We start from the raw sequence: 17,097 nt of genomic DNA on the forward strand, positions 1-17,097 counted from the left end.
CATCTAACCTCCTGGTGGTTCTATTGGGCATCCATCTCATCCAACAGTACCTTGAACTGCCGGTGAGAGAGCGCCTTGCAGCGTATATCATGGACAATTTTGACAACGTCATGCATCACATCCACAAGCCTGATGGATTTGGCACATAGCTGTTCTTGATGTAAAATACAGTGGTACTTTACTAATTTCCCCCCACATTCACTCACTTTCTGAGACACCAATGTAGCAAGGCCAGATTTCCTCCCTACCATCGCCGGGACTCCATCAGTTGTAATGCCAGCCATATTCTCCCACTTAATTTCATTCTTTTTCAACACTCTCAACAGCAAAAAAAAAATCCTCTCTTGTAGTAGTAGCAGAAAGAGTCTCAATGCCAGCCAGCTCTTGTCACTTCAAAATTTTCATTTACTCCACGGAGAAATACCAACAGCTGTGAGGAATCAGATATATCAGTGCTCTCGTCGCAAGCAATTGAAAAGGCAGCTGCTTTTGCCTTGATTTGCTCGCCGATGTCTTGGGCCATGTCCTCTATGCATCTGATAACAGTATTCCTTGACAAGCTTATTTGTGAGAACATACGTATCTGAGAAGGGCACACTGCTTCTGCAGCCACTGCAAGGCATTCTTTGACGAACTCTCCAGTAGCAAAGGCTCTTCCACTTTTAGCAATTAGTTCGGAAATCTGATAGCTGGCCCGTGTGGCACTTTCTTGAGCTGATTAAGGACGCAGCAGCGTGCTCTGCTCAGATCGAAGTTTAGCAAGTAGCTCGTTAGCCTTCTGTTTTCGCGTCTCGCCGTTGTACTTTGAGAAAGCTGAAGAATGTTTTGTTTCGTAATGACGACGGATATTGTACTCTTTCAAAACAGCAACTGACTGCTTGCAAACTAGACACACTGCCTTTGAATTGACTTCAGTAAATAAAAAAAAATCATCTTGCTAAACTTTTTAAAATTTCCTCTTGTCTGTGTGCCACTGCCTGGATCTCTCTCTTATTACCTGTTCATTGAGTGTCGCAAAGCACGCTGACCTTGAAGTACGCATGTACATTAAATAAAAGTCACATTCACATATTCTCTACTTTTAATTTCAATTTACATTTTTTGTAGCTCACTTTCACTGCACCTTGTGGTTTCTGTTACTCACTGCCTTTAGGCATATTGTTTTACTTTTGATCATAGTGTTTTAATTAGACATTACAGATCTTACTTGTGCTCCAACTGTGTATCACTACGTCTACACTGCGAGCGAAATGCAACGCAGCCTTTTTACTAATAGATCACTTCTGCTATAATAAACGACAGAAGTTACACTACAAGCGTGCAAATACACCATGTAATGACAATAAACTTAAATTAAACTAAACCTTTTAAGCAACTCGCAACGGTTTCCCCTGCCCCTTACACACAGTGGAGCATTTTGTATATAAACATAAGGTTGTGATCGTGCAGCACTGTCGGGCTTCAGTGGTAAAGAAACTTCAGGGTGTTTTAATATAAAATGCCCCCCTGCCTTAAAGGACTTTAAGGTACAAAAGACACACACTTTGTTCCTCAATTACTTGATGATTTCGCCTCTGTCTGATGTCTGAAGGTGAATGAAGTCATGTTGCGAATAAAAGGTAACGTTGACAAACAGTAAACTGAAGAAAGTCATTGTCGTTGACTCTGGGTATCTGCTAAAGCTAGCGGCATCACAAAATTATGATTTTGACTGCCCACAATTACATGAATATGATTGACTGCGATATTGACGTTTAAAATTCGTCCTCTGCTCATAGAAAACTCCACTGCATATCAAATCAAGTGCTTCCTAAACTTACAGCCAGTCACCATAGAGCGGCGCAGGGATGACGTCATTTTGTTTGTCAAACCCCGGAAACGAGTTAGCATTTTCTCCCTTCGGTTCCATCGTCCTGAATCGATGGGTTTTTGAATGTGATTTTGGTTTTTAAAAAAAAGCCTGAAATAAGGTCTGTAGTGAACACAAGCTCAAAATATTTTTCACGTTTTATTCTACGACAAAAAATACGCCAGTAAAACCTCACTCATGATTTTTCAAAAAGCTTTTACATGTATTTAAAAAAGGCGGTTGTTAACAGTCACATAATGAGGGTTTAGGACGAATGCAAGTGCAGATAAGAGCTTTATTGAAGAGAGGCAGACAAATCCAAAACATGAGACAATAGTGTGGTTGAAAACGGGCAAAAAGTCAGGCAAATGGGCATAAACAAGACTAAACAAGAATCAAACAACGAGGTCGAGAATAAGATCAAAACTATGAACAAGGTTTGGTACAAGGAAAACTAACGCAATACTTCGCATCTAACAATCAGACTCGAGGGGTTTAAATGACAAATTTAATTCAGGGTGAACACAAAACAGCTGAGACTAATGATGACACGAGGGAACAACCAGTGACAATACAGGGGCAGAGACGGGACAGAAATCATAACAAATGCACATGTAGAAAGTAAACAAAGTCAGTGTCACTAAAAAGTGTGCCGCGAGCTCCAGCGCTTGCGTGAGGGGAATTCATGACACTAACATGTTGCTCAGTGGCACTACAGATGTTGTCAGGGACATGAAACGTCATCACGCTGAACAGGAACAAACTTTGCGGATAAACTGGTTCAGGTTCGCTGTGCACAATTCCCCCAAAAAATGTAGATGAAGATTCATCCACGGAGTAAATCTGTATTATGGAAAATGTTTTTAAATCATGTTTGGAAAAGTTGTCGGAAGCTTGGTGATGGTGCCGTTGAAGTCGAGCGACCGTGGTGTAGTTCGTTTATAGCATACAGTTTGCTTTTTATTTCTGGTGATTGTATTTAGGTTTCAAACTTCATAAAAGTTGTGTTCATTTATGAAAATTATCTTGATGGACAAAACGTGTTGGTGTTGTAATCTTTTGTTGATCACGGAGCTTATTTTTTGCAATTATCCAAAAGTCTATGTGAAAATCCTTTTGTGTTTTTGTCGAGGGAACCAGTGTGTTGTTAACTTACGCATTCCGGTATTCCGGTATTCCGGTACATCATCCCTGTGTCATCTCTCTATTGGGTGATTTGTCTGCGTCTCTTCTCCTGTAAACACAGTTATTGTCTTTTCTGCATACGGATGAATTGTTTTCATTTGGTTGCATATTGTTATATTTGATACATATTTTCATTTTGTTGATGGCATTTTTGTTTTTGTTTTTACTTATCCTGTATTTTGGGTACAATTTTATTTATATGTTGTTTCTAAGAGATGATGCACTTTAAGGACCAGTCTAATTTGATGCAGAGATTTGTACATTAGCAGGAATGTAGCACAACATGGAGGTGAAAGCAGCGGTCTGTTTATTTAAATGTGAATGTGCAATAAAAAAAGTCCCTAAAATCGATGAATAATCATGAAAAAATAATTGTGATCTAATATTAATCAAAATAATCGTGATTATTATTTTGGCCACAATCGTGCAGTCCTAGTTTTATTCAAAGTATGGGTTTGCATCATTTTTGGCTGTTTCCCAGAATTTAGCCAGCAATTTCCAGTGGGATTTCTCAGGCCATCACATTGTTCAGTTCCATTCTGAATATGCAGGAAAAGTATAAAAATACATTGAACACTGCTTAGTCATTAATGATTATGAAAATGAATAGGATAAAAAAATTTTACATCGTAATTTTAAAAAATATATATATATATATATTTTTTTTACATGATTTTGTTTACATTGTTTGTAATAGTCGTTAACACTTCCTCCACACATACTACAAGTGGGTGAAATCTATCCCTTTGGGGGGTTTTCCATTGTGACAGACCAACAGTATGAGCTGGTCAGTACATTTTCTCACATCTAGCAGCACTGTGTATTACATTGTATACTCTCTCTCTCTCCACTGTAATAGGAACACCTGTACATCTGCTCATTTATGTACTTATCCAGTCAGCCAATCATGTGGTGGCAGCACAATGGATAAAATCATGCAGATACAGGTCAAGAGCTTCAGTTAATGTTCAACCATCAAAATGGGGGAAGAGTGTGATCCGTGTGACTAACCGTGGCATGGCTGTTGGTACCAGATGGGCTGCTTTGAATATTTCATAAAGTTCTGAAGTCCTCGGAATTTCACATACAACAATCTCTAGAGTTTATACAGAATGGTGCGAAAAACAGAAAACATCCTGTGTGTGGAGGGTCTGCAGACTGAAACTCCTTGTTGGATAGTAGAGAGATCAGTGGAGAATGACCAGACTGGTTTGAGCTGACAGGAAGTCTATAGTAACTCAAATAAGCACTCTTTACAACTGTAGTGAGCTTAAAAGCATCTCAGAATGTGCAGCACATCTAGCCTTGAGGTGGACGGGCTATAAAGCAGCAGAAGACCACGCTGGGTTCCATTCCTCTCAGCCAAAAGCAAGAATCTTCAACAAGTGATCTTCACCTGTCCACTGCACAGGCACCCATGATGGACTCAGAGTCCTGTTCTTGGATGACAGTAGTGGAACCTGATGTGATCTTCTGTTGTTGTAGCCCGTCCACCACAAGGTTCAATGTGCTGTGCGTTCTGAGATGCAACTCTACAGTTGTAAAGAGTGCTTATGACTTCCAATATCCTTTCTGCTAGTTCGAACCAATCTGATCATTTTCTTCTGACCTCGTTTATCAGCAAGGCATCTCCACCCACAGTCAGAGTTTTTATCAGAGTTTCTCAACCTTTTGTTAACCCCCCCCCCCCAGTCTTCCCTATCATGTGCCCCTATATATATATATATATATATATATATATATATATATATATATATATATATATATATATATATATATATATATATATATAATCTGTTTTTGATAGATGGATCAAGAGACAGATTTTTTTTGCTATCATGTTTTTTGTACTTTTTTTAAAATGACTTTTTATGACTTTTATAAAACTATAACCGACATGTATTGAAGATGAATGATCAAAAATGTTTCTGAACATTATAACTACTTTGAACAAAAGATCTAGGTTGTAATAAGGTGTACTATTTTACATGTAAAACATGCATTCTGTTCGTCTTGCATTCTGAAAACATTCACAAACGAGTAATGTAAATTGGCACGAAGGGCGCGTCTCGTTATCCATGGCAAATTTCCGTCTCTCAGCTACTCACTGAACAGAGCAGACGCAGAGAGAGGTGATAGAGTCGACATTTGGAAAGTTTTGAAACTAAGGTTTGTCCAAAAAGTCACCCGATTTGTCGCTTGTCGGGGTTTTTTTTTGTTGCAAAAAAAAGTCGCTAAAGGGGTCTGAAAAGTCTCTAAGTTGGCGACCAACAGCTAGATAAAAGGCAGGCTAAACTCCGCCTCTCCCCAGCAAAAAGAAAATACAGAGGAAGAGAAAACGCAGGGTTTTTCCATTTATGCACATTCTATTTGAAAAGCAATAAAATACAGAGTACCCAAATGATGCCCTGTCTGTGTTTTTGTTTTGTTTTTCTTGTTTTTTTTTGTGCCCCCTTCTGATCTCGCCCCATGGTTGAGAATCACTGATTTATATAATACAGATGCTGACTTTTTTTTTGTGGATATAGACATCAGTGAGTTCTAATAACTGCTGTTGAAATGTTGTTAAAAGCAGTTATTCAGTGCAGACTACACATTCAGTAACTTTTCCTATAAAGGCGCAAATGTACTTCACTTTCACCACGCGCATGTTACTGGGTTACTGATCAGAAGGTCAGGGGTTCAAGCAACAGCACCACAAAGCTTGGGCCCTTAACCTTACACCCTATCTGCAATCCTGTGTTCTGACCCAAAGTTCCTAACAAGCTAAGAAAAGACTTCCACTGTGCTGTAATGTATATGTGACCAAATAAAGGCATCGTCGTCTTCTATTTCTGTTGGTATTTCACCACACTGTTCTGTTGCATTCATTTGTGAGGATGTGCACAAGCCACGCTCCACACGATCACAGGCTACACATTGCAGCTATTTTCCATGCGTATTTAAAAGCAAGTATAATTCCAGTTTAACACCTCACTAGAATAATTATTGGATTACTGACCATTCAAGGACCATGTGAGAGGTTTGCTGAGTAACATTGTGCTTTGTGTTCACTACCACACACAGCCATTGTTGATACCGCAGTAGAAAATCATTATTAGTTTTTATTTCCCCCATGTTGTTCATGCATTTGCTTTTGTCCCACTGCATTATGTGTGGATTATGTGTAATATGTTGTTTTGTCACGTAAAAAAAAAAGTTCCACTTCCATCCAGGACGGTGAGGACTTTTGAAGGCTCTTTGTACATTAATGTTAAATGCATAAACTAATGCACTTATGTTAGAAATAATGGATGAATAGCTCAGGAAATGTTTTCACAATAGCTATAGCATGCCTCCTATATGTCAGAGTAATTGACCTAAAAGCATCTTACAAGGCTGGTCTCCTCTACTGTGATATAAAAGTCTCACCAGTAATGCATCTGAGTCTTATCTGGGTTTCTAGGTCATGCAGATGACATCTTTAGTGTAGGCTTGTGAGATTGTGTGTAATATACCATTCTCCTGTCGTGACTGTAGACTGCAGTGATGCTGACTCTGAGAAAAAGAAGGAGGCCTGGCCAGTGTGTTGTATACGTTTTTTCATCTTCTCAGAAGCAAAATGCCAGAAGCTGGTTACAAATTGTCAGTAACTGCTATTTGCTAACATTAGCATTTAAAAAAAAATGAATTACCAGTTAATTAGGACAGGAATGCAAGTAGACCTGAATAGGGATGTCAGGATACCAAAAATCTAAGAGTCGATACCGATACCACCAAAAGTACACGATACTCGATACCAAAATCGATACCACGGTGTGGTTTAAAAAAAATTATAGTAACATTTTTAATAAAATTAAAAACTCCTGGTGGATATTGTTTTCTGGCTGATACTGGCAAAAAGAGAGAGAGAGTGAGGGATATTTTTTATAACATTGCAATGTGTTAGCGTCAGTAACAAATAACTGGCTATCGCACACATTACATGGAGCATAACGTTAGCTGGTTTCATGGCCACAATGCCAGCTGCCTCAAACAAACATAATATAGGACAGTCTTTCAGGTGCTTCACCAAATTCCAGGTGTTTCCTCGCTTTGTTTGAAATGAACGATAGCATCGGTTGCACAGCGGCCCCAGAGCATCAATTATATGTTTGTTGTCATCCGCCTCGAATGCGAAGTATTTCCATATTTGACTCTAACCACCTTTCCTCACAACGAGTTGGGGCGGAGCTAAACTTTTTTTTTGTAGTTTTTCCCACGTGCATGTAGGCCTTCTTCTTCTTCTTCTTCTTTACCACTTGTGGACTGATTAATACACTTGCGCATATTTGCTGCCCCCTTCAGTTCCGGAAGAATTACAACCACGGTACCTATGCTACTGCAGAAAACCAAGTACTGTCACGTTTTAAGACTGTTGGTACCGAAGTATCGGTTCTCGTGACATCCCTAGACCTGAAGGCAGCACTGTACAGAAACTAAATTATCCGTAACTTGGCTCATTATAAAATTTAAGTCCATGTGCTCTGTGTTGAACAGCAGCTGAGATGTTTACTGAATTCTTGAATACTGAACTAGCCCTGATAAACATTGTTTAATGTTCATAAATTAAATTACCCTGGGAGAATCACATTACACATGCAGCTAATCAAGAGTAAACAGCAATGCAAATCATACGGGTAGTATCGCGTGATAACAGTATGGCTGAGGTGAGTTTTCTTCCATGCCTGCAGCTTTTTAAAAAGATGGGTTTTAAGGAGTGAGGTCTGGGTTGTTGTAGGCAATCAGCCGAAAATGTAATGTGCAATTTTTCACTAGGTTAAAAAGTTTGAGTACACTTTGTTAGTATTTGCTGGCATTGACTTTTAATTGCTTGAACTTCAGACGCTTGGGGGAGGCTTCTCTCAGTACTATTCCTGAATCTTCACCCTTCTTCCTGACAGAACTGGTGTAACTCAGGCAGGTTTGTGGCTCTCTTTTCTCAGACATGTTTTTTCATTTCACTCCACAGATTTTCTGTGTGATTCAGGTCCGTGCTTTGGGATGGCCACTCCAATACTTTCACTTTGTTGTCTTTAAGCCATTTTGTTAGTTCAGAGGTATGTTTAGGATCATTGTCCTGTAGGGATGGGTGGTAGCTTATCGTTTGCGATATACCAGTAGAAATTCTCCCCACAATAAGAATTAGTGTTCCCACGATAATAACAATAAAGCCTTGTTGATGTATTTCTGTGTGCGACGGTCTGTGACCCATTCGCAGCTCGCGTGCAGAGAGAAAACGAGTACAGCGGAAGGCAGACGTGAAGCTGAGGAGGAGTTTATTGTTAAACAAGGAGCTACCTCCACAATCTGGAACTGGTTTAATGACAGAAAATCAGTTTAACTTTGAAATCAATGTGTTTCTGAGGCTGCTGTTCTTCAGATTAAAAGCCTCACCCTTTTTTTCCCCACACACAATGCTGACCATTATGGCCAAACAGTTGAGTTTTTTTCATCTAACCAGACAGTATTCCTCCAAAAGGCTTCACTCTGACTCTGAGTGTGGGCTTCATCCTCGTACAAAGAGAGAGTCAACTTGTTGTACATGAACACCGGAATTCTGATATAGTGAATTAAAGATGAAATTACCCTGTCTCTAATTTGAACTATTTTAAAGTGACCTCTGATTGGAAGTAGATGCCCTAATTGACCTGCCAAAAGGAGCGTGATCACGTGAAAATGAATGGGGTTGTGAAGAACTCACTGAATATCTTTAAGCTAGGTGTATGTAAACTTTCTCAACTGTAGACCAAAGTACCATTTCAAACAAATTTAAATAAAGAGAACTTCTCAACACAATGCAAAAGAAAAAAAAAACCTCTAAAATGAAAAAAATCAAGCATGGATAGCATATTTAAAAACGTTAATGAAAAGGTAACTAATGTTGTAAGTATTTAAAAAGTGCAATAAATGAAAAGGTGACAGATGAGCGATTATTTAAATGTGTTTAAATGATAAATACAGCCATGGCCACTAGTATTGGCAGTGACCTCAATTTAGTGTTTTATAACGTTTGCTGCTTCAGTATAGAGCTGCAACAACTGATTGATGATGAAAATCGTTGTCAACCATAATTCACAGAGCCTTTCTTACTTCAACTCAACAGGAAGCTTTCTTGAACTCATAACACGTGCACTGCCATCTTTTACAATAAATACCTGGGGGTCCACCAGTATATCAAAACTAAGTTTAGAAGTATGAAGCAGCTCGATTGAGACACAGTCTGTCAGTTCAATGGTGAGGTCACGGTCCTAATCTAGTCTCAAAGGAGTAGACTTTTCAGAACACGAGGCAAGAATAGCCCTGTCCGATGCATGGCGTATTCCTCTATCCAGCTGTCAGATCCTGGCAGTACACAGAGGAAGAACCAGCTCTGTTAGACAGCAGTGAAATAGGTGCAAATGACAAGTAGTTTTAAGTGCACAGACTGAAAGCAAAAAAACGGCCTCCCTAAGAGTATGAGCATGTAGTGGCGGGTGGGTGTAGGCTGATAATGCTCTATTAAAAAGGTTGCTCTTGACTACTGAACTTGGATATGCTGACAAAGCAAAGCTTAACTCTCATTCTAAATGCTTCCCTCTACATTTAAGATCTCTAACTTGCTATTACATGATTACATTGAGCTAATTTATTATTTATTGTTCTTCTCATATTATTGTCTTTCTTAACATATAATTTGTTTTAAATGTGAACTGCAATATAGATGGTAAAGCCAATGCTTTCAATACAATGATAAACACCTCTTCTTGTGAGTCTTATAAGCTGTCCCATGAAATAAAAAAAGGAAGAAAGCTATTCATTTTCATATTTGGTCATAATATCTTGCTCCTTCCTACATGACAAACCTACACATTTTTGTTTTCCACGCCTCTGTCCTGAAAATTCGAGTCTAGTGGACATTAATAAATCTCCGACATACAACTCAGAAACTTAAGTTTTAGCCTATTTCTTTATTTTTATCTATAGTAGTATGATGATAGCAGTTGCAGTTCAAGGAATCCTGAACTTCGGGGGTGTGACAACACTCTCAGCATCCTTACTTCCCGCATCTTTGCAGTGCTATATAAAATAAGAAAATATAAATTGTTAGGATTTGTGAATTGATATCCCTGACGAGTCCCCAGAAAACTGTTAGGGATTGTGAAGAGAGAATCCCTATGTTATAATTCTTAAGAAGAAAAATTACACAAAAAAAAATGGTTCCCTTGCCCAGCTATACACTTCCTGTACCAAGCACTTGGGAGGGTTTCCCAAATATCACACAGACACACAAAGTTCAAATGGCAAGATCTCTCATTTATTCAAAGTAAGGCAGAGTATGTATCATGCTTAGCACACAACAGAGACAGTGGGCTAACTGTTGATTGGCTAGGCAGAAGGGCATATTTGCATAAAACAGGAAGCATATCAAATGGTAAATGGTCTGCATTTATATAGCGCTTTTATCCAAAGCGCTTTACACTGTGTCTCATTCACCCATTCTCACACACACTCGCACACCAGTGGTAGCAGAGCTGCCATACAAGGCGCTAACTTGCCATCGGGAGTAACTTGAGGTTCAGTGTCTTGCCCAAGGACACTTCGGAATGTGGAGTTATGTGGGCCAGGAATCGAACCGCCAACCCTAAGATTAGTGGACAACCTGCTCTACCACCTGAGCCACAGCCGCCCGATAGGGACAACTCCATATATGGTTTTCAGGAAGTCATAGGAATACAAGCAAATGTTATTCAGGAAGGTATGTAAATGTGCATAAATGATATTTGGGGGAGACCAACGAATGTGCACACTGTGAGGGGTTTTATCTGTCTGTACCCGAGTTAACAGCGGAACAAATGGCACTTTTCCACCGCACGGTACGGCTCGACTCGAATTGACTATGCTCTGGTCAGTAATCCGGAGCCTTAACCTGTTGAGTCACTACTGTAACCTTAATCTGCCCTTTTATCTTTAACCCTAATTTTGTCCAGGTGACTTCTTTTAATTCTCACATCCACTGTGTTATAAAGACAGCCTACGTTTAAATTTACAGGATGTAGGATTTCCCCTATCAGGTTATTGTAAACTGGTAAACTTTTAGTACTAACCAATGCATACTGGGAACACCCCCACAAGAGCTGTCAGTTTGGAGATGTTCTGACCCAGTGGCTCAGATGCTCTAGCCATCACAATTTGGCCATTATCAATGTTGCTCAGATCCCGTTTTTCCTGCTTCTAACATAACTTGACTGACTGTTTCTCAATATGCGTTCTTATGCGGTCTTGTGTCCTTGTGAACTCGTTCTATGTCATCATCCACTGCCGAAGTTCAATTCCAATACGCAAGTAGCGGGCTCACAGCACATCTTAATTCTTACAAAAATGTTTTCTATGTCCTCCTGTCCTTCCGAGTTCATTCTTTCAAAGTAGCCTGGCAAGACCGGTCTTTGCGTTCTCAGAATTGAGAAACAGCCACTGTTCACTTGCTGCCTAATATATCCCACCTCTTTTCAGGTGCGATTGTAATGAGATAATGGGTGTTGTGCACTTCACTTGTCATTAGTTTTAATGTTATTGCTGATAGTGTGGTCCCCCCAAGTGCATTCAGCTGCCCAGTAACTGCATAAGCAAAGGCAGGAAATCTGTGGGGGTGGAGCTGCACATGTCTCACTGGAAGCATATGTTAGTCTTCATCCTCTAAGACTGGTAGCTGTTGTGGAAAAGGAAAGAACTAGTTAGTGAACATGAGTTGACATTTACAGTTATGGCATTTGGCAGATGCCCTTATCCAGAGTGACTTACAGAAGTGCTTTGAAATCTCAAAACTGGTTCACTAGGTCATGAACTAAGAATACCCTCAGTCTAAAAACTCACTTGGGGGCATAGTAAAAATAATATATAGTAAAAAAGCTGGAATGAAATATATTGGGTGAAAATTGAATCTTGAAAAATGACTTTCTATAAAATAGATTTAAATTTCTCAGACTAGTGGATAATTAACTTTTACAGCCACATGACCTTTCAACCAGCAGTTGTCAACTTTCAGAGTGTGATTGTTTTTTGGGTTGGGTTGTTTTTTTTTTTGTGCTTGTTGCGTGTTACTGGCAGGGGTAGTGGTAGAGTTCAAATTCCAGCATAGCCATAGAACAAATGTTGGGACTTCATGCTCCTTAACCTTTAACTGTTCAGGCATATACGGATGAAATGAGGTTCTGCGTCATTTCTAAATTTTGTTTGTGTGTTTGTAGATATGAGCCATGTTATCGGGGGGTTGATTGGGAGTGTGTTGGACTATAAATACCCCCTCCTCTGTGCCTCACACACACTAGCCTTTATGAGGACTTGAGTTACACAGCTGCTCTCTCTCAATAATATCATGTAGTCCTCGGAGTCATTTACTGTCCTCGCTGCCATGTGCTGCCTAACCTTTAACAACTCAAAGAAACATAAAAGTTGGTTTACACCAAGCCTGCCATATGATTTTTCCTGTTAGATATTCTGAATTGCCTTTATATTATGTGTATTAGTTTATGTCCATCACCAGGGTGGACTGCTGTAGTAGGTAGGAAATAATGACAGGTTTCCTCAAATAGAAGCAAAAAACTAAAGGCAAACTAAAGCCTTGTTTCCTTTTTTCAACTCTAGGTAGGTTTATTGAAGCTTTAGGCATGTTTTAGGCCCAGTTTAGTTATATTTAGTTACCGGTAGTTGTGATTACATTCATATAGCACTTTTCTAGTACTTTTCACTGAAAGTACTTTACATAGTATGGAGGGTAGGGAATCTCCTCAACCACCACTAGTGTGTAGTATCCACCTGGATGATGTGACGGCAGCCATAGTGCGGCAGAACGTCCACCACACACCAGATATTAGTGGAGAGAGTTATGTAGCCAATTCAGAGATGGGGATTATTGGGGGGGCCTTGATAGAGAAAGGCCAATGGGGGAATTTCGCCAGGACACCGGGGTTATACACAGGGGTTATACCCCTATCATAAGTGTCCTGGGATTATTTTAATAACCACAGAGAGTCAGGACCTCGGTGCTGTTTTTACAGGATAGTGTCCCCGTCAGTACACTGGGGCTTTAGGCCCCACACAGACCACAGGGTGAGCGCCCCCTGCTGGCCTCACTTCCAGCAGCAGCCTTACCTTTCCCCAGGGGGTCTCCAATTCAGGTACTGGCCAGTCTCAACCCTGCTTAGCTTCAGTGGGAAACCAGGTGAGAAGTACAGCGAGATATGGCTCTGACCAGTTATATGAGGCACAGATATATCATCACCCCATTTCACCGTATCCTTTTTATTTTCCATATAACGTGTGTATTCCAGCATAGAGAAGGATCCAATGTGGTGGCTGACCGCTTTTTAATAGAATGACTGTTAACGGAAGTCAATGAAGACAATTGAATGCCTTGAGATCAAAACTGTTTTGCTATTTGCTAATGTGACTTTCTAAAGGCTTTGTGTGTTTTTCCATATTCAGTTTCTGCTTTGTTGGTCAGAAAGGCACAATATACATTCACTAGAAAGTACAGTTATAGAGGACTAAACAGAATATTATGGGACAGATTTGTTGTTTCCTTTGGGACTATGTCGATTAGCTTGACTATTCAATAAACTAATGGCGTTTAAGTGTTCTCATATCCTCTATTTCTGTCTTTCAGGCTCGAATAGCATTCCTCCAGGGAGAGAGAAAGGGTCAAGAAAATTTAAAGAATGACCTGGTTAGAAGAATAAAGATGTTAGAATATGCATTAAAACAAGAAAGGTTTGTAGTGATTAAATAATTCAGTGTATTATTGTGTGTGTGCATATAAAAATGTTGAGTTTGTTTGTATTTTCATCTGTGTGTGGAAACTCTGCAGAGTCAGACCACTTGCTATATGCCAGTCATGTTAAATCTGGAGTTTTTAACAAAATGATGTTTGTTTGTTTTTTCTTTTTCTTTCAGAGCAAAATACCATAAATTAAAATATGGCACAGAACTCAATCAAAGTGAAGTAAAAATGCCCAGCTTTGAATCAGGTTTGTGCATTCTCATATGAGTGCAAATTTGCATATGTATTTACATATATTGTGTATACATGTATGTATTGATAATTATTTATCTTTCAGAAGATACCAAAGATACAGAGGTGTCCACCGTACCACAGAACAGTCAGTTAACTTGGAAACAAGGCCGGCAACTGCTAAGACAGTGAGTTTTTTTTATAACTCCAAGTTAAACTTATTTTCTGAAAGCTGCTTTTCTACACAGCGTTTTCCACAGAACTCAAGAAAGCTGAAATAAAATGGCAATTAAGAAGAGTCCGCCAGTTGTACACTTTACTGCAAAGATGGATAAAATATTACACGAAGAAATTTTATTTACATACCTTTTTATTCAACCAAGCCTGTATGTCAGCTATATGCAAGTTATTAAGATTCATTCAGTATAGAGTATATAACCGTGGCTTATGTTATAAAAGGTGATATTTTAATTGTTCTTGCGTAGTAATTTTTTCCTTTCTGTCATTACAAGATATCTTCAGGAAGTAGGTTACACAGACACAATACTGGATGTGCGGTCTCAGCGTGTGCGCTCTTTACTGGGGTTGTCTGGCTCGGAGCAGAATGGTTCAGTAGAAACCAAGAACCTGGAGCAGATCCTTAATGGAGGAGAATCTCCAGCCAAAAGGAAGGGGCATGACATGAAAAGGTACCCAAAAATGCCTTGGCTTAGGGGTGGATGATATGACAATCATAGACGTGAATGAATGAAATACATGTCAAAAACACAGTCTGTTTTACAGGAAGATTGTGTATTGTGATTCTAAAAACATTGTCACTTACGCTGTAAACACTCAGAAATGGCATCCCAAGTTGTTTTATGAACCTGCCTTACTTTATTTGCTATTCCAGCTCACGTTCTCCCTGACAGACACACAGAAACAACTAATAAAAGTAGATTTGAATGGCTAAAGAAGAAAAAAAAATCAATGGTGTTTGAATGGTCAAGTCAAAGCCCAGACCCCAACCCCATTGAGATGCTGTGGTGGGATTTTTAAACTTGAGCTTGACTGACTTGAAGAAATCTTGTAAAAACGAGTGGGCCAAAATTCCCCAAACGATGTGAGTGACAGATAAAGTCTTACAGAAATCGTTTACTTCAAGTTATTGTTGCTAAAGGTGGTTCTACATGTTGCTGAATTGTAGGGTGTACTTGTTTTTTCCCACCTGCTTGGTTTACTTTTCTGTAAAAGAAAAGAAAAAAAGGACTACATACTGTTGTTGTTGTTGTTGTTGTTTATTTTGTTTTTGTTTGTTTGTCACCTGAGGTCATTTGTTTGTTTATAAAAGTTGGTGAGGACCACAAAATTGTTATTTAGGCCCTGATAAATAAAAACATAGAATTGAAGGAGAGTGTACTTTTTTCTAATATCTATACAAGCCCGTGGCGTGCTCATTAGGGACAAATTTATCAATTTAAAATTTAGATCTGAAATGATATATTTCTGTAAAGCTGCTTTGTGACAATGTTCACTGTGAAAAGCACTATACAAATAGAATTGGCTTGAATTGACTATACATTTTAAATACACTATCCTTGCTTGATTCATTTTAGAAATAAACCGTTTTGTTCACTCTGTTAAACGTTGTTTGAAAAGGTAGTTTGGCTTAAGCGGAATTGAGGCTAACCAACCCTCCTGTGTCAGTAGCCTCTGACTTTTTATCCACCAGGGCCTGCAATGACTGAATTGTGTCAGTAAAGAAAGCGGCACAAAGAATTAGACAAGCAATCAGTGTCTCCATGTCAGGTACAGAATATGTGCTGTCTCTGTGTCCACCTAAAAACAATTAAATTAGCATGATACAATTTCATCCTATCACTCATGAAAACCTGGGGGACATTATACAACACCTGAAATCCTCCTCCTGCTGCCTTGATATTCTGCCAATAGGCTTTTTCAAAAAGGTTTCTAATTGCATGGCCTCAGAACTTTTGAACAAATTGTCAACGCATCTCTTCTCTCGGGTTTCTTCCCACAGGCCCTGAAAACTGTAGTCATCAAGCCACTCCTAAAAAAGAACAATCTAGACTCGTCACTAATGAGCAATTATAGGCCCATATGAAACCTCCCGTTCTTAAGTAAAATTATTGAAAAATCTGTTTTTCAACAGCTGAACAATTACTTGGAACTAAATGACTGTTTTGATGTCTTCCAATCAGGGTTCCAACCAAATCACAGCACTGAGACTGCTCTTGTTAAAGTCTTCAATGACATCTATTTAAATAGACAGTGGCAGAATTTTAGTCTTAGTATTATTGGATCTCAGTGCTGCAATCGACACGGTCGACCACAAGATATTACTAGACCGATTGAAAAACTTGGTGGGACTTTCTGGCACTGTACTAAACTGGTTTGAATCCTACTTAAGGGACAGGGACTACATGTCTATAGGCAATTAAACTTCTGACATTACAAAAATGACCTGCGGAGTTCCCCAAGGCTCCATTTTGGGGCCTCTTTTGTTTAACATCTACATGCTTCCACTGGCTCAGATTATGAAAAATAAACAAAATATGTTGCCATAGTTATGCAGATGACTCAAAGATTTACATAACCATTTCACCAGGGAAATATGATCCCATGCAGGTGCTGAGGAACTGCATTTGAACAAATCAATGATTGGATGTGCCAAAATTTTCTCCAATTAAACAGAGAAAACTGAAGTTATTGTTTTTGGATCTAAGAAGCAGCAATTAGAGGTCAGCGCTCAGCTTCAGTCTGTAATGTTGAAGACCACAGACCAAGTCAGAAGTCTTGGTGTAGTCATGGTCTCGGACTTGACCTTCAACAGCCATATTAAGATGGTTACAAAGTCAGCCACCTGAAAAATATTCGAAGGGTTAGAGGACTAATGTCTCAGCAAGACTTAGAAAAACTTGTCCATGCATTTGTCTTCAGTTGCCTCGACTACTGTAACGGTGTCTTTACGGGTCTCAATAAGAAGTCAATTAGACAGCTGCAACTGATTCAGAATGCTGCTGCTCGGGTCCTCACTAAGACCAAAAAAGTGGAT

The 17,097-nt window shown here is 39.2% G+C and overlaps 1 protein-coding gene across 2 annotated transcripts in view; it reads left to right on the plus strand.

The window, feature by feature from the left end:
* strn3 (striatin, calmodulin binding protein 3) overlaps positions 1 to 17,097 on the plus strand; it is a 38,156-nt gene that overhangs the window by 3,805 nt on the left and 17,254 nt on the right. Inside the window, exons 2-5 of one of the 2 annotated variants that reach the window (XM_017475806.3) lie at positions 13,698 to 13,801; positions 13,985 to 14,058; positions 14,152 to 14,230; positions 14,555 to 14,731. In XM_017475806.3, coding sequence (XP_017331295.1) covers positions 13,698 to 13,801; positions 13,985 to 14,058; positions 14,152 to 14,230; positions 14,555 to 14,731 — 434 coding nt within the window. Of the gene's footprint in view, positions 1 to 13,697; positions 13,802 to 13,984; positions 14,059 to 14,148; positions 14,231 to 14,554; positions 14,732 to 17,097 lie in introns of both variants that reach the window. The other variant, XM_017475805.3, reaches the window with a different exon arrangement.

The sequence above is a fragment of the Ictalurus punctatus genome, chromosome 9 (assembly GCF_001660625.3).
Source record: "Ictalurus punctatus breed USDA103 chromosome 9, Coco_2.0, whole genome shotgun sequence".
In the NCBI taxonomy this organism is placed as follows: Eukaryota; Metazoa; Chordata; class Actinopteri; order Siluriformes; family Ictaluridae; genus Ictalurus; species Ictalurus punctatus.